Genomic DNA, 17,261 nt, shown 5'->3' on the forward strand with positions numbered 1-17,261 from the left:
TTACAACCAAACGACACTTTTGAAAGACACCACCTATCTCCTCTTTGACCGACATCCAACCCATCTCCCATTTGACTTCTAATTCCAAACAAATCCCACTCACCAAAATGAACCAAACACGGCCTAGAAAATTTCAGTAAATTTTCAATCCCTATATATACTTGCTGAAGGATATATACCTTTTGCAATTCTTTATCCTGCAATTTTGTTCAATCAAGTATTTGTTGTAAAACGAAGTGTGAGAGACCATTGGACGGGAGGGCATGAGCCGTGTTAGAGCCTATTTTTAGGTAGGTAAGTTGGAATCGAACCTCCAACCTCAAGGTGCCTTTATCGCTGAGCTAGAGGCTCGATCCCATGACTTTTTCTGAGTCCTTTTACAAATTATAGGATCAAATTGATAGGGGCAAATATTACCTCAAAGAACGCGAGTAACATTCTTATCAAATAATTCCAACATTATTGCGTACAAGTCTATTACATGAACAAAAAGAATCTAGGGCTTATTAATCAAGTTTGATGCTTTGGTTGTCATGGGAGGGCATGAGCCGTGTTCCAATTCTAGTAATGTTGACATAATCTTGAGGGCCGTGATCTGGTAATCCAGGGATAACAAGCCCCAAAACTCTAAACAATCTCAAAAACCACCCTTCCTTAAAATCTGGCCCCTTCATGTATCCAATGATAAAGCTCCTGACTAGCTCCCATGTTGCATTCACGTACTTTGGGATCGCGCTCCAAGGTGAGAAATAGTTCTTGTTTGGCTCTTCCTCTACTATCTGTTTCATGGTCAACAAAATTAAAGAAGTCAATAAACTTACAAGAAAGATGTGTTTTTCTTTCTAGGACAAGATAACCTTCTTGTATAGTGTGTGTGTGTGTGTTGAAGTATAAATTAATGACTAAATGACACCAACTCTAACATATTAAGCTTTTGGAGTAATTGGTTGTTTTGTGAGAGAGAGAGAGAGCAATCACCTTTCCTCCGTAGCAGCTGTTATAGTAAAGGCATATCCCAAAGTGTTTGTAAAAGAAGATGGAGTCATCATAGGGCAACCTAGGCACAATGTCATTCTTGTATACAAACCTAAAATACCTTATAGAAGGGTGTTTCTTCACAAACTCCCCAAGCTTCCTATCCCCAACCCTAGGCTGGCCAAATGTGTACACCCCTATCATCCTCTCCAACATCCACGTCTCTTCATGCAATGCAAGAATAATAGGAAATAGGATAGCTAAAGCCCCTCCTAAGCTATGGCCAGTCACCACAAACCTTGCTTTATCATTCTTCTTCAAAACCTCCCTAAGCTTTTCTCTAATGGCATAATAAGCAAATGGGGGCTGGTCTTTGCCTTGATCGATCTCCTTCGGCCAACCACCACTTTTTTGTAGGCCGAGGGCCTTCATAAAGCCTGCATGGACCTTGCCCAAGTGTGGGAACTCATACCAAGAGTAGTCCACATCAGTGCTCCAAGCATCTGCATCAAATGGCTCAGTGCCTCTAAATGCCACTACAATCAGCTCAGGATCAACCACTTTGTCACAAAACATGAAGGCCTGCGTCGTGAACCGACCTTGATAATCTGTTCAAACATTGTAACATCCTTATTTTTCTACTTTGTATAATATAAAGACATTGTCTTCCACCTCCCTTGAAAAAATCATTTAGGCAGAAAAGTTGTCATGAAAATTTATGTAAGTTTCAGGTATTTAATTGGATAAACAATGAGAAAAATCTCAAAACAGGACAAAAACACAAGCAGTTAATCTTACTTTCTATGATAAATATTGTTCAAATCTTTTGACATTAGCAACCGGTTTCGCACTACAACTGAAGATGTACGGCATCGAAGACTCGGGCATATTCCACATGCGGGAGTTCTTACTTATCTTTGAAACAATGGCTACATTTCATTAATATATAATAAACCAACTACTATGTGCACAAGTTGTCACTTGAGTAAGAATGCTAAGTTGCCATTTTATGCTTCTAGTAATAGATTAGTTGAACCATTGAATAAAGTTCATTGTGATTTGTAGGGGCCTACCCTGATTAATTTGGTTCAAGGTTTTTGTTATTATCCCTTATTTATTGATGATCACTCAAGATTTAGTTGGTTTTGTTAACTAACCAACTTCTCCAAAAGCTTAAGCTGTTGGAGAAAGGCGTTATTTATCTTTTATACTTTAACACTCCCCCGCACGTGTGGCCCACTTGGCAAACACGTGGCACATGTGGTCCTACTTTGAGCCGACCATCGCATCGCATTTGGATTTTTGCTATCCGGGAAGTTTGAACTTGAGACCTTTGGCTCTGATACCATGTTAACTGACCAACTTCTCCAAAAGCTTAAGCTGTTGGAGAAAGGCGTTATTTATCTTTTATACTTTAACAGGTTTTATCCATTAAAAAGAAAATGTAAAATTTTCATATAATTTATTATTTTTCAAAAAATGGTTGAAAGGAAACTTAACTGAATATTAAGGTTTTCCAGTCTGATGGTGGTGATGAATTCAAAAAAGAAAAAAAAAGGAGTTTTTAGAGCATAAAAAAGGGCGAATATAGCACTCTCCTATTTAAATTATATGTCAAGATGGGTTTCCTAGGCTGGAAGTGATATATTCTCCCCTTTTCTTCCCAGGGCCAGTCCCCTAGGGCCAGTCCCCTCTAGTGTATTATTATTACCCTTTTACACTACAAGGGGGTGGCCCAAGTAATTAAGAAAAAGGGGCAGATATATCATTTCCCTTCCTAGGCGCTTGCACAAACAGTGTGCATACTGGACTTGCATCAAAGAAAATTGTGAAGATACCCTCTTTTATGCTAAAGGGGAAACAATAAACTCAGATTTCTAGAAGTTATAGGCTATTTCATACCATCCCAACAATTGTAGAACTCCATGAACACCATCTGCACAAAATATTAGGGGGTTTAGTTCCATAATATCTTCATAGATATGTTTTAGATAATTAATGAAAATTTCAACCCCCCTTTCCACCTTTCTCCACTCACTTTTGTTTACCTTATCCTGAAAATGACTACTTCCACCCCCTTTGTTTGTCTTTCTCTAAATATGACTTCGTTTTTAGGAGAAGTCATTAAAAAAAGGACAGATAATTAATAGGGGGCGAAAATGCTGAGAAAGAGGGTGGGGGGAGGTGAAAACATCATTTCTCAAATGTTTAAAAACATTGATAATGTTCCAGGTGTTTTAAATAAAAAAAACCTTACCTTCCAGTGATCATTAACTATGCGTTGCACGAAGGCTTTGTTCTCATAAGCTAATTTAGCCGCCATTATAGACAGTGCAGTGCAATATCTATCATCGCCATGTTTGATCTCTTTATCTAATTCCACTCTCTCATCTAAATATGCGAGAGTTGATTTGAAATACGTCGATGCCTTCTCGGGAATCACCACCCTCCCTGCACAATAGAAAACCATCTATATTCAGTCTTCAAACACTTAATTAAACCAAAGTAATTTTAAAAAATTTATAACTTTGAAAAAGTTTCAATTAAAATATTGTGGAGATTTATATTTGATTTATTTAGAGTTCTAAAATGAAGGGCGCTCATTCAATGTTCTTTGAATTTTCATCCCATTTAATGCACTGATGCAGAAAATCTGGACGCTTTTCGTTGGGCAGCAGCGTGTCCTTTGAACACCGTCGTAGGGAATAGAATACTTCGATCACTGTTGAAGGGGATGCGATTTACTTCGATCCCGTCGAAGTTGAGTTTCTCAGAGTGAAACTAGAAAATACTCCTGCAGGTGCTAATCCAAGCAACCAAAAGTTCTCAAGGAGACTCAAAAGCCTAAAGGCAAAATTCATTAAATAATCAAAGTCCATTAAAATGCCTACATAACATATATTTATAAGAAAAGAAACCCTAAAAACTAACTTAATACCCAAGCAACTTATCATAGCCGTCCATCTATAATAACATAAATAAAACCTAAAACTTGACTAAAACTTACCTAAAATAGTAATTCCGCCTATAACTTAGCCAAATCAAGTCCAAATCGCATAATCTTAGGCTCTTTAGCTAGGTAATCGAAAAACCTTTCTAAAAACACTAAAATCAGGCCAAAAGAACTAAATTTGATGCCCTAAAAAATACTACAAATAAAATGACAAAAATAAAAATTAAAAAATATAGAAATTTGTTCTACGCCAACGAACCGAACTATTCTTGGTGATTTCCGTCCGCGTCACTTTGGTGATTTATAAACATTGAATAAATGGGGGGCTCCCTTTCATCCCATTTTTTTTGAAGGGCTCCCTTCAGTTTAAAATTCCTCTTGCTTTATTTATTTTATGTAAATGAGAATTCTAGCCACTTTCTAAAAGGAAGAGAAAACTTGAGCTATGAGTACTTTCTCTTCAAGTGCAGTAGAGAAATTGAGTTCTAAGAGTATACTATTGTTTAGCTGAATAAAAATTGTTCTTATGAAGTTTCTTTATTGTGCACTTCTTATATTTCTTTTGGGTGAGGGCCTTTCTTTCCTAGCATCTTGGGCATAGGGATCTCTCCTTATTTTCTCATTGTTTATTATCATATCTTTCTAGCATTATATTTTACAGTGGACATGATATTTACACTCCCTTATTTTGATATTGGCAATTACTCTCTTTGATTCAAACTTCTTTGGTCTGTTTATTATATTTTTTGGAATCGTAACATCCAATTAGGGAAATGTAAAATACACAAGAAAGAAGAAATTCATCTCCATCTCCCATTTTACCTGTTCTTTCGGTTATTAGAAGAGAAGGAACTCTGAAAGGGAGAGCCAAACCAGAACCTCTTTAGGTTTTGGAGGATTGAGTACACGTACATCTAAAGGAAGCTGATATCTGAGCCCCATTGTTTTGATAATCACACGTTACTTTGTTTTAAAGTTTTGGGAATTGTAAAAGGAGAAGTGATAGCTTTGCCCCCCTTCCTTCACCCTGCCACCCCCTCTATTGTATTTATGACGACTCTTTTGAAACTACAATGGAGTGGCCCGTGGAATGTTAAGATAAACATAGTTTATCATTTCCATCATAAAAGCCAACAAGAGAATGTTAAGATAAGGATGGGGACATATTTTAATTAATAGATGGCGTCATGATTAATCATTTACTAAACATAGTTTTTAAACTTTTAAACAATGACATTAATATAATAAACTTTCATGAATTTAGATCTAGGATCGGTTTGGATGCACATTAAGTAGAACCAGAAGAAAAGTAAAATCACATCATTTTTCAAATATTAACAAACCAGACGTCGAAATCCTAGTTATTTTAGGGTTGCAACTTGGGTTGGGTTTTACCTGACCCGCATCGACCCGACCCGACTCATATGGGTGCACTGTGACTTTATTAAATATCTCTTGAATAACATAGAAAATTATTTTTCAATGTACTGATACAATTGTTTTGATTGAGGTGATTATGTCTATTATGTGAAAATATAGTGTCCTTAAAGTTGTACACTTGATGATATAAATTTAGCAATTTTTGATGTGGAGATTTGTTTTTTTCTACAATCTTTAAAATTAGTCACTATCCTACGCTAAAAAATGAAAACCCGACCCGACCCGAGAAACTATCTTGGGTAGGGTCAGGTTTCGGAATCTCGGGTTTCCTGTAAAAAATTAGACCTGACCCGACCCGACCCAAGATAATTCTTGGGTAGGGTAGGGCTTTGGAAAACCCGACCTGCCCGACCCGAGTTGCACCCCTAAGTTATTTCCTATTTCTTCTTGATTTGAAAGGAAACTCAAAATACTATTGTTTGGATTTTTTTTGTAGACGATTATGTTTGGCTGCAGTGAATAATTTTTCCATAGAATTTTAGTTTATCACAAGAGGTGAGACAGGGTGGGAGATGAAGAGAATTGAGATCACATGACTAAGAAGTAAGGAAAAGAAAAACTCTAAACAAAATACAATTTCTTTTTTCAGTTCTTTTTACTCTTCTCAAAATTGTATTCAAATTAGAGTTTTTCTTTAATTTCCTTACTCCTATCTCAATTCTCTTCATCTCACAACCTCCCTAGGCCTCTCTCACCACTTGATAAACCAGTATTCCATAGAAAATATGCCAAACATGTCCTAGAATGAATAATGCATGTACTGTAAGATCTCACATCGGGAAGGGAGAGAGAGTTCCTGAGCTATATGTATGAACTGTCCTTCTTCCTGTGTAGACGTGTTTTCAGCATCTCCAAGGGGTGGGCCCTGCGGAGTGGGTCGAGCACGGTTAGTACTACTGTAAAACAAAATCGGGAGACAATATTTACATAGTGGGGTCGGGGAGTGACAAAATGGTATCAGAGCCATACCTCCCGCAGCACGGTGTGGCAACAAGGACGCTGTGCCCAAGGGGGTGGATTGTAAGACCCCACATCAGAAAGGGAGAGAAAGTTCATGGACTATATGTGTGAACTCTCCTTCTCCCTGTGTAGAAGCGTTTTCAGCATCTCTAAGTGGTGGGCCTCACGGAGTGGGTCAGGCATGGTTAGTGCTGTTGGAAAACAAAACTGGCGGGGGTGGGAAAACCCAGAACCAGACAATATTTATGGAGTGGGGATTTCCATGGTGCTTTTGGCATTTTGTAGGGATTTGTGCTCACTTCTTTGTCTTCTTGCGCATGTGTCAAAACATATGCTAGAGGCCCTCTTTCTTTACACTATTCTCTCTTTTGATTTGAGAGAAAAATAAAACTGTACAAAGCCTCTTGGTAATTTAAAATTTAAAATTTTACAGTGGACAAGGGCTCCTATGTGACAAGTAAATGATACGCAAGGAGATAAAAAATGTATTCCTTTTACTCTAAGTTTCCTACTTTTGGGTGCATCGAAAGAGACTAACCGGCTTCTTTGGATAATGATGGGGCATCTCTCACCATATTAAATGTCTTTTATCTTAATATTTTTTAAGAATAGTTATAGCTTTTCACTGCTCAGGAAAAAAGTAAACGCTACTGATATTGGCACATCCATGTTTTGATAATTTCACTAGCTCAACTTGTCTTTTATTTAATCGGATATTCAGAGTTTTTTTATTGGAATTGTCATAACCTTTGACGAGAGTTTAAATAATAAGACAAGGTAAGGTACTGCAATTAATATAATATTGGTGCCAATGTCAATAGCCTAATTAAATCACGGGAGTGACAGACATATATCATTTTTCATTATATAGATACAATATGTGTTCATGTATGTATGTACATGCACAAATCTATATGTACCTTGAAATCAATGTTATTTCAACGGTTGAGATGATATGTCAATAGATTCAATCTTGAAACTCTCCTCCTATGTTTCCTATGAAAACCTCTAACACAGTACACATGGCACATATGTAAAAGACCCACACAATTTAACCAATGGACCCCATCATTGGTGAGCCATAATTGGAAGATCATACAAACCTAGCCATCCGATCAAATATTTCTTCAACTCCTATCGGTGGCTAAGATCATCCCCAATTGGTGCAATTTTTGGGCTATTACGCAGCCCAATAGGCCCCACTATATGAACAGCATGGATCTCCTACATGTGTGACATATACTAAATTAAAATGTACTATGTTGGTACTACCATGTTTTAATAATTGCACAAAATCAGATGTCAAAGGTTATTCCGGTTCCCAAAAAGCTCGAGAAGCCAGTTAAGAAAATGAAAAGACTAGCTGAGTTTATGCAATTATTAAAGGGAAATGATATAATTAGCAGTCCACAACCATGTTTGATATTCGCACTAACTCATCTTGTCAAAGGTCATTACATTTCCCAAAAAACTTGCACGAACCAATCCTAAAAGAAAAGACAAGCTGCGTTTTGCAATTATAAAAATATGGTTGTGCTGATATCATTCCCCTTATTAAAACATGGTAATGCCAAAATCAGTAGCCTCGTTGATAATGAGAAAAAAAGAACAACTCATACCGTATGCTTACACAAAGATAATACAAATATTAAAGACAATAATGAAGAGAAAAGAGGAAGTTGATTCACCTAGGATGAGATTCGAAAGGAGTGTAAAGAAGTTTTTGTTATGAGACAAGAGGTTGAGCCAAATCTCGATCACTGATCCGATCCAAGACATGGGTTTTCTCAATAAGATGAGAATTTTCTGTGCAAGGATGGAGACAAAGATCAGCCATCTACGCCTCGCTTCTCTTAGCTCCGTCCCTTGTGGGCACTCAACAAATCTGTTATTTTCCATATTATGTGAAAATAATAGGTGAAAGAGATCCATCATGCCTCCTTCTCCTGGTTTCAGAACAAAATAATCGCTGAAAAATTCGGAATCCATGGAGAGAGAGAGAGAGAGAGAGAGAGAGAGAGAGAGAGAGAGAGAGAGAGAGGCAGTGCTTGTGATTTCAATGTTGGAGAAAGGCTTACTATATACATTTTAAGATATGACTAGCTATGCAGATGCTTATCTCTTAATTAATTTAAAACTATTACTTTATTACTTTAAGGAGTTTGGCAAGTTCTAATTCAAAGTCTTCGCACTAACACGTTTAACTAGGTTTAGATCAACGATGTTGAGTGTGGAGTGCAAATACAGATGCTTGTGCCAATGTCAAAACTAAGAGGCTATAAAGTCTAAAATCGTTTGGTGCCTTTGTACGGTTATTAAAATGTGGAAAAGTAAAAAAAAAGTTGGCTCTACTTCTTTGATCAGTACAATACTACGTGAAGGTGACACAATTGAAATTTGTAGATCGAGTCCCAAATCAGACCTAATCCTGGGTTAGAATTAGGTGTGTTTTTTTACTCTAGAGAACCAAGCATACGTCCATAGACAGGTGCACTCTATGGTTACGAAATTTGGAAGTTGTTAGACATTAAACCTCGTCTGATTGGAAACTCGATCGCAACTTACGTGCATGATCAGAAAAACATTTCTTATGGAAAATTTTTCTTCCCACAATTTTGACCGCAGTAATATGATTTTGATTAATCTATAGGGATATCATCATAAATGGGAGGTCCCTCTAAATAAAAATTGAATTGGGTTGGTTTAACTTATCTTTTTACTGTGTAATAAAAGTACGGAATTCTAGAAATATTATTCATTTCCAAACTTTTCCTAAAAATTTCATGCAATCTAAACATGTTCTAAAATCAAATATTTTTTTAAGCATGAAACTTGTCCCAGACTGTAGTATGATGATGACTTGCTACATCAATTTTTTTTAGCACGTTTAGATAACTAGCATTCTCTTGGACTGATGTTAAGGGTGTTGAAATCTTCTGGCCAACTTGCATTTGAATTTGGTTCCTCTTCCAAGCCTTTTGCTTCTCATCTTGTCTTTTGTGCTTAGAATTGTTCACCTTATTAAGGTTGTGGGAACGAAAATAGATTTTTCCAACGTGGTACAGAAGACAATTCAAATTTATAGTTGATTTCAAACACGATGGCTGGGCTGATTATGGCTAAAATAAAGGCTTGGGATTAACAGTGGTGTGCTTTATTGATAGACATCACTTCTAGGTCGTGTTTATTTGTTCTTATGCTAGGAATCACATCTAATAAAGAGAAATACGTTTGGAAGTGGGTTTCCATTATTCATTTTGCGTTTACCCAAATCTTATTTTTTAGGTGGTTGAATAAACTATTTTTGGACCGATCGTCCATCTTCCGATTGGTAGGAACAATTTGGGTTGATCAGCCTGCATCAGACTGATTAGAGAACACTTGGTTGATTTGGTTGGGTGCATCACAGCCGTTAGAAGGCCAGAAGACTCAATCCATGATTGGATTGATCGGATCACACAGATCAATAGTCAAAAGCTTCAAAGAGGTGCTTGGATCAATTCGGACCCTCAAATCAATCACGAGGCCATCAGATAAGCATCAGATGAAATGGATCGTCGATCAACCTCGAAAATATTGCCTGATCATTGTACCACAGGCCGATAACCCCAAATCGCCAAGAGATCCAGACGACGTCTAGATCAATGGCCCCACGTTGATCCCTAAGCATAAAGAGTTTAGATTTATTAGATATTTCTTTTTCAAACTGTTGGAGATTTTATTTTATTTGGATTTTGAATTGGACGAATTTCCTAGTAGTGGTCGTCCAAAATCCTAAGGGGCCGTTTGGATACGCTGATTTTATAATCTTGGATTTCCTCAAAATCTTGGATCGGAGATGAGAGTAGGAGACCGCCCGTCATGTCACGCCCCGAACCCAGAATCCGGGGTTCGGCGCACGTGACAGCCGCCGTACACTGGTAGGGTCACCCCCACAAGCATGCAAGGCTTCTTCACAACCAACTATTCTCAATATTTAGAGCGACTAATAAAAGCGGAAATTTTAGTCTCAATTAAAGCTCAAACGAAATACATATATAGGTCCAAAAGTCTAAATCCAAACAATTCTTATTAGACGACAATCACCTTAATAAAGTAACAAAAGTCTCTAACTCGAATAATGAAAGAAAGCAAGAAATTTCCTAAGCTCCAATCCAAGTGCTTGATCTCAGAAAATCTACTGTCGCTCCTCTGTATCTGAAAATTGTTAAACCACATAATGAGCTAACAGCCCAGCCGATTTTCCAAATCCAAGCCAGCTAATAGGAAAACGAAAACAATGCTGGTGTGGAAAAAAGTAGCATGCCATAAAATTTAGCCAATGCAGAAATTGATAAGAATCAAGAAAATCATTTCTACATAAGCTATATAAGAAAAATACATGTGTTTACAAAAACAGTCCCAACCACTCGGTTATGCAGTTTTCCACTTTGAAATCAATGACAAAGAATATATATTTTCAAACACTTGGTTTTGCATTTTTCCACTGGAAAATCAAATACTTAACAGTCTTCTCTGTGACCAATTTCCAACCTTATTGGCAAGTAGCGTAACTCAAGGCGAACACTCGTTCGCAGGACTTACACGTCCTAAAGCGCGCAATATCACAATATCAATTGCCAGAGGCTCCCTACTGGCCGCCTGAGATTAACCTTACGGGCAGATAAAATTTGACCAGTCTACGTGATCACGTCTAGTGTACTCACCCACTGGCAGGTTGGGCACTTGATCCCCACCAGAGATCAACCTTACTGGCGAAATCCATTCCATACCAAGACTGTATACAAATATAGAGAGAAGCAATTTAATGTTTGCAATACCGTGCCATAAATTTTGTAGACGTTTCAAACCATTGGGGGCTCCCCCGTTCCAAACCGTTGAAACCATATCATATATAAAATGCTTTTCAATAGTGTTTCATGAACTTGAGTTTCCAAAAATCATGTTAGTCACAAAGCTCTTTTCTTTTTCTTTTTTTGTATAGATAAGGAAGCATGTTAAGACTAAAGCATTTCATGGATAATGACAATTCAATCATTTGGAATGACATGCTAAAAGAAAACAGTGAGAAACCTTTTCAAAACAAGTTCTATGTAATGAACTGTAATAAAAGCTTGCAACAAATCTAAGTATATGAAATATACATAATACACTGACATAGGGTAGGATCACCTACCTCTTGGACGAATTTCTGAATTTGTTTTTTTTTTTCTTTAGGACGACGTTGACCCGACAAAAACTCTTCTTTTCCCCCTTCACATTAGTAAGTAAACCAAGGTCATTTAACTATCCTAATGTGTAACAGTCCCTATTAAATAAGATTTCATATCTGATTGTGCCTCTTAATAAAAGAAAAAGAAATTAAGACGGCTCTAAAAACTCCTTTCTAACACATCGCACCTAAACTCCAATCCCATCTGCCCAACCAAATTAATTAATTAATTAAGACAACTCTTTTCTTCCTTTTTGTTCTTGGCAGGGAAGGGAATTTGCAAAGCTGAAACTAGAAGGTAACTGAGTAGGAATATGAACTTACAGAATTTTGGCGATTGTTCGCGATGAAGATCCCAACCGTAGTTGATCTCAAGATATATGTGATGGAATATGAGGTCTTGTAGGCCCTGATTCTCAGACGCAAGGTTATGGCAACAGGGGAATGAAAATGGTCGAAACGATCATGAGAAATAGGGTTGTTCTACGGTTCTAGAAGGAGATGGATGCTAGAAGTGTTGAGAAGTTCTAAAAGCCGATAAGATTGAGAGCAAGAAACTCTACAAGTTGGGAGGTTAAATTTGGTTGATGGTTTTGGGTGCAAATCGAGGTGGGTATTAGCATAAGGTATGCGGTGAAGAAAAACAAAAAAATCAGCATAGTGAGCCTTTATCACATTACAAAGGAAATTCTAATCTACATGGCAATGAGTGGTTGTACAATCCTTAATTAGCCCTTCCCATTGCCATTTCCACCCTTTCCATTAGATGTCACAAAAGGTAGAATCTTTTACATTTTAAAATTTGGAGAGAGGCAAGGAAAGCATCGTGCACAGTAATCTCCAATTATAGCATGAGTTTCTAATTGATAGCATTGTTTCCAACAATAACAAAAATCTCTTCCTTCATCCATGCCCAAGTCAAAATTTGCTTAATTCTAATAAGCCCCAATTGGAAGGTCTGTTCCTAATGGAGTGAAGATTCCATATCCCACTTTTCTCTTAAGGTCCTATTATTACCACCGTCCATTTCCATCTTTAATTTGCAGCTACACTAGCCCAAAAGTCATAGCAATAGTTTAGGGATTATGATGTGCTAATTAGGCTAATCCAAACCATCCATCCATTCAAGTTACCCACCCATTTAACTGATAAAGGCACCCTTTCAAGAAAATTTCACAAGTTTTATTTGATACTGACACCCATTTCTAGCAATTAATCTTGGGATTGATTTTTTTTATAATGACACCCATTATAAGCAAATACCTATATGCTCAACTATGATAATGACACCCGTTCCAAACAAATAGTAGTAAGCTAAATTTTGATAACGACAGCCATTAGAAAAAGTCATATGTTCACTTTAATAAGGACAACTACAAAAAAATAAAAATAAAAAATACTTGGGACCGGGACGTGTTCTGATCTTGCCCTTCTTTCCATCAAGAGAGAGTAGGAGATCGTCCTGTGTTTCCAGGTTTTAGAAATCTCAGGATGGAGGAGAGATTTCTAAAACTTGGATTTCCTACTTCAAATCTGGGATTTCTTCTAAATTGTAGATGAGAGACAAGAGAAGAAGCGGACCGGCCATCATTTTCTGACTTCTAGCCTTTCTTTCCGTTAGCTGTCACCAAGAGAGTAGCAGATCATCCCATGTTCCCAGGTTTCAGAAATCTAAGGATGCGGGAGAGATTTCTAAAACCTGGATTTCTTACTTAAAATCCACGATAATGGATTGTAAAATCTAGAATTTTACACCGCTTTCAAACTAAAACCTGAATTCTAAAATCCACGTATCCAAACAACTCTTAAAAGTTATATGAATTTGAGAGTATTTAGGTGTTTTTTTAGGATAGTTTGGATTGGATAAATATTAGGTAGAGATATTTTAGGAGTTTTCTTTTCTTTTGTTTCCTCATTTTTGTGGAATTAGGAGATTTCCACCAAAGTCTGTATATATAGACACAATTAAGGGTGTCAATTTTGGCTCGGGCTCGGAAGCTCGCTCGAGCTCGGCTCGAAAAAAGCTCGGCTCGAGCTCGGCTCGAATCCTTAACGAGCCGAGCCCGATTTAGGCCAGGCTCGGCTCGGCTCGGCTCGTTAAGAATTTAATATATTTAAATATATATATTATATATTAATATATACACTAAAAGGGTTGTCCAGGGAGTGAAAGGGGGAGGCAAAATATGTCACTTCATTTTTGGAACCCCATTTGTTACTTGGACCACCCCCCATAGTGTAAAAAAAGTAGTCAAATTACACTAGATAGGGCTGTCCAGAGAAGAAGAGGGGTGTGAACTTAATATAACCCGAGCTTGATAAGGCTCACGAGCCTGGCCGAGCTTGACCGAGCCGAGCCGAGCCTGGTTCTAGCCCGAGCCGAGCTTTTGAGCTTAACGAGCCGAGCCGAGCCTGGCCAAGCTCGGCTCGGCTCGTTTACACCCCTAGACACAATGACGTAAACGATTTGGGCTTGAGTTATGGAATAAAGAAATCTTTTTTCTCCCCCAATGCACACGATGTGCTTGAGGTTATCTTTTCTTTTAGGAGGGAAAAGTTGTAGGTTTTCTCCATTGAAACCCCTTTCTTTTCTTCATTATTCTAATTTCTCCTTAGTTTTATGCAGTTTTATGCTTATTGAATACAAGTTTTATTATATCCATCTGGAAGCACAGCCTTACTTGCTCTGTTCTCCAAAATCACTCGTGAACCCAAACACCTTACTCTTATTCTTTTTTTTCTCCCAACAGCACATCCTTCTCAACCACAAGGTCCACAATCCAATAGCCACTGTACGTCAGCCGATCAATCCCTTTCAAACACCCTTCTTCATGCCAGATCCATGAAATCTAGTACATCCCACCTAGACAATATGGACAAAATGAGAAAGAGATTGGTGGAAGAGAAATCATGAGAGATATGTCATTTGTCCACCTAACCAAATCTACCAAAAAGTCCAACAAAACTTCAGCCAACCAACCCCATATTCATGTTTTATTTTCTTGCCCATACCACCCCTTTTGAAATCATCTTCCCAACTTTAGTGCACCTCCAATCCCGCATGGGGCCTTGTGGGTCTACTTTCACTAAATGGTTTTGGAAATTTCTGGGAATGAGAGTTCTTGAATTGATGCAATGTACAAAGAAATCCCCTATTTCATGACAAAGCTAAGGGGTTTATCTCTTCATATTTAAACCTATAAGGGGTCTTGGAATCTTCGTAGTATGTCTCACATGGGCCGTAGATTATTTGACCCAGATTACTTAGATCCTCAAGGGAGAAAAAATGGCTTCTAGTGAGGCATGATCCATGAAACATGAACAATACAGTCTATCTTTCATTCATTAATGCCCTAGGGAGGCAATTTCATGCCCTGTTTTATAGAACATTTTGGCCTTATTATAGGAGATTTTATATGCCGAGTGGGCTGACACGCTTGTGTTGGAGGAACCGCCCTTGATATATTTGATCCAACAGCAGCTCAGGTTTTATGAAGCTGCGGTTGGATCAAATATCAAGGGTGGTACTTCCATCGTACTACCAATACGAGCGTGTCCTGCCACTCATCATATAATTTCTCATATTATTGTCACAAGTTTGTGAATGTATAGCCAATATATCGCGAGATCAGATAAAGAAGGTAATGTTACAAATTTATTTGTCATTTCTCTTACATATCAATTATGTATGTACTTTTAAAGACATTTTGTCGCAATATATTGTCAATTTCAGAAATTTTATTTTATTTTTTATTGAGGGATTCTAGACTCACAGGCGCCCTTGCAAAAAAGGGGTGAAAGGGCACCCCCAATTGGTCAATTGCCATTTATGATGGCACAGAAAATTATGATCATAACTAACATAAATGACAATTGACCAATGGGGGCGCCCTTTCACCCCTTTTTGTGCAAGGGCACCTGTGAGTCTAGCATAACCATTTTTTCTTATATTTAATATTAATATATTTTGAGGAATGATAAATATAAGGGAGCCCTTGCATAAAGAGCCAAAAAAGGGCTCTGGATTGGATCCACATCATCAAATGTAACTGATTTTACTTTTTTCGACCAATTTTAAAATGTAACTGAAAATGACGTGGATCCAATGAAGAGCCCTTTGTGGCTCTTTATGCAAGGGCTCCCTTGTATCTATCATTGCTCTATTTTTTTTACTAATTTTTAGACTTTTTTTAATTTTTAATATTAATATATTCACTGATGTATAGCCGAAAAATAATTTAAGGCCACGTTTGGATACCTCATGCTTTTTTATTTGGATTTGGCTTTGAGTTTTGGATACAAAATAAATCAATCATCCTCATGCTCATGTTGAGAGAGAGAGAGGGGGGGTGTCGAGGAGCAGCGAGTCACAAATATCGATTTCCAAATAATGTCTTGCAGAACAGATTTGAAAATTGGATTTTTTTCACCGTTGTGTCCAGCTTCAAATCTCAACTGAAAATGTGAGAAATCCAAATCTAAATCTTCTCGGTATCCAAACTTGGCCTAAAGGTGTGCAAGTCACCATCAAAAGTTGATGGAACTCATTGTTATGGTCCTGAGTGGCGCCTGCCTAGGTATGGGAATGGGAGGGACCCAGCCTGGTATGTAATAGGTTTAGAGGGCCTTGCCTAACGCGTTCCATCAACTCTGGGGCTTTTGGTGTATCGGTAAGGTAACTAACACTCGATTCCTTTGGCTTGGTGAGCATGTACTGCCTATATCAGTTTTAGGAGAAATTATATGGTTCCTGAGCATGAAGTCCAGTGCAGGGGGGCACCACCATTGATATTTGATCTAACAGCAGCCCACTTTTTAAGAGGCTACTGTTGGATCAAATATCAAGGGCTGTGCTTTTGACGTCATACCACCGACTTCATGCTCTTTTTCCCTCCAAATCCTGTATATTAATGTTTGAATCCTTTGGATCCATCTAGCCATATGGGTTCGTTTACACCCCTAGTTAAGACCATGTTATAGGGCATTTTTTGGAGCATGGCCTATCTAGTGGGGGACCAACAAATGAATTGTTTACATCATCCATTATGTGGAAACGATGTACTTTTTAGGTGCACATGTAGTGAGAAAAGGCTCATCTATCATATAAAATCACATTTATGTGACTAGTAGTAGTCAACCCCGCAAAGACATTTTAATCCGTGCCACGAAAATGATACTTGTAAAGTTACCTTTTCGGTCTCTGACTCCATGCTTAAACATTAGCTATGGTTTGGTCCGTGGATAGGAAAACGGAATAGGGACTCCCAATAATTGAGCAGTTTTTTCGAAGAGCCGGGAAACCTTTAAGATAACTCACTTCCCAAAAAGAATGCTTGAATTATAATTGAGCACTTTTTTCAAAGATAAGTGAGAGAGTAAAGGTTAGCAGGATTGCCGTTCCAATACCTTGGAATATCTTCTATTCTCATTTCTCCCACTTGTATATTTGTTGTTCCCTCTATCTTTTTCAAATAAATTTGTAGAGGAAAGTATTGAGTTACTGATATTGGCGCTACTGTGTTTTGATAATTGCACTAACTCATCTTGTCTTTTATTATTTAAACAGCTGTCAAACAGTTCCAAAAAATCTCAAAGCCAATTGAAAAGAGGAAAGACAAGCTGAGTTTGTGCAATTATTGAAACATGGACAAGTAAAAATCATTTTATCGCTTTTTTTTTTTTTTAATCTTCTTTCACTATTATAAGTTAAGCGAGCAACTT

The 17,261-nt window shown here is 37.6% G+C and overlaps 1 protein-coding gene across 2 annotated transcripts; it reads right to left on the reverse strand.

Annotated features, from left to right (window-relative positions):
- Positions 1–384: 384 nt before the first annotated feature.
- Positions 385–8,383, reverse strand: LOC143858109 (triacylglycerol lipase OBL1-like). 2 transcript variants are annotated; one of them, XM_077368735.1, is made up of 6 exons: positions 6,338–6,656; positions 6,143–6,233; positions 3,233–3,426; positions 2,878–2,911; positions 979–1,583; positions 385–779 (listed from the first exon to the last, which is right to left on the reverse strand). In XM_077368735.1, the coding sequence occupies exons 1-6, from the start codon at positions 6,422–6,424 to the stop codon at positions 507–509; spliced, it is 1,284 nt and encodes a 427-aa protein (XP_077224850.1). In that variant the 5' UTR covers positions 6,425–6,656; the 3' UTR covers positions 385–506. The 2 variants fall into 2 exon arrangements, with proteins under 2 accessions (XP_077224850.1, XP_077224849.1); XM_077368734.1 differs by lacking the exons at positions 6,143–6,233; positions 6,338–6,656 and adding an exon at positions 8,017–8,383.
- Between the last annotated feature and the right edge of the window lie 8,878 nt (positions 8,384–17,261).

This window comes from Tasmannia lanceolata, unplaced genomic scaffold (assembly GCF_043159265.1).
Source record: "Tasmannia lanceolata isolate RefF3 unplaced genomic scaffold, GAP_Taslan_0.1 ptg000025l, whole genome shotgun sequence".
NCBI lineage: Eukaryota > Viridiplantae > Streptophyta > Magnoliopsida > Canellales > Winteraceae > Tasmannia > Tasmannia lanceolata.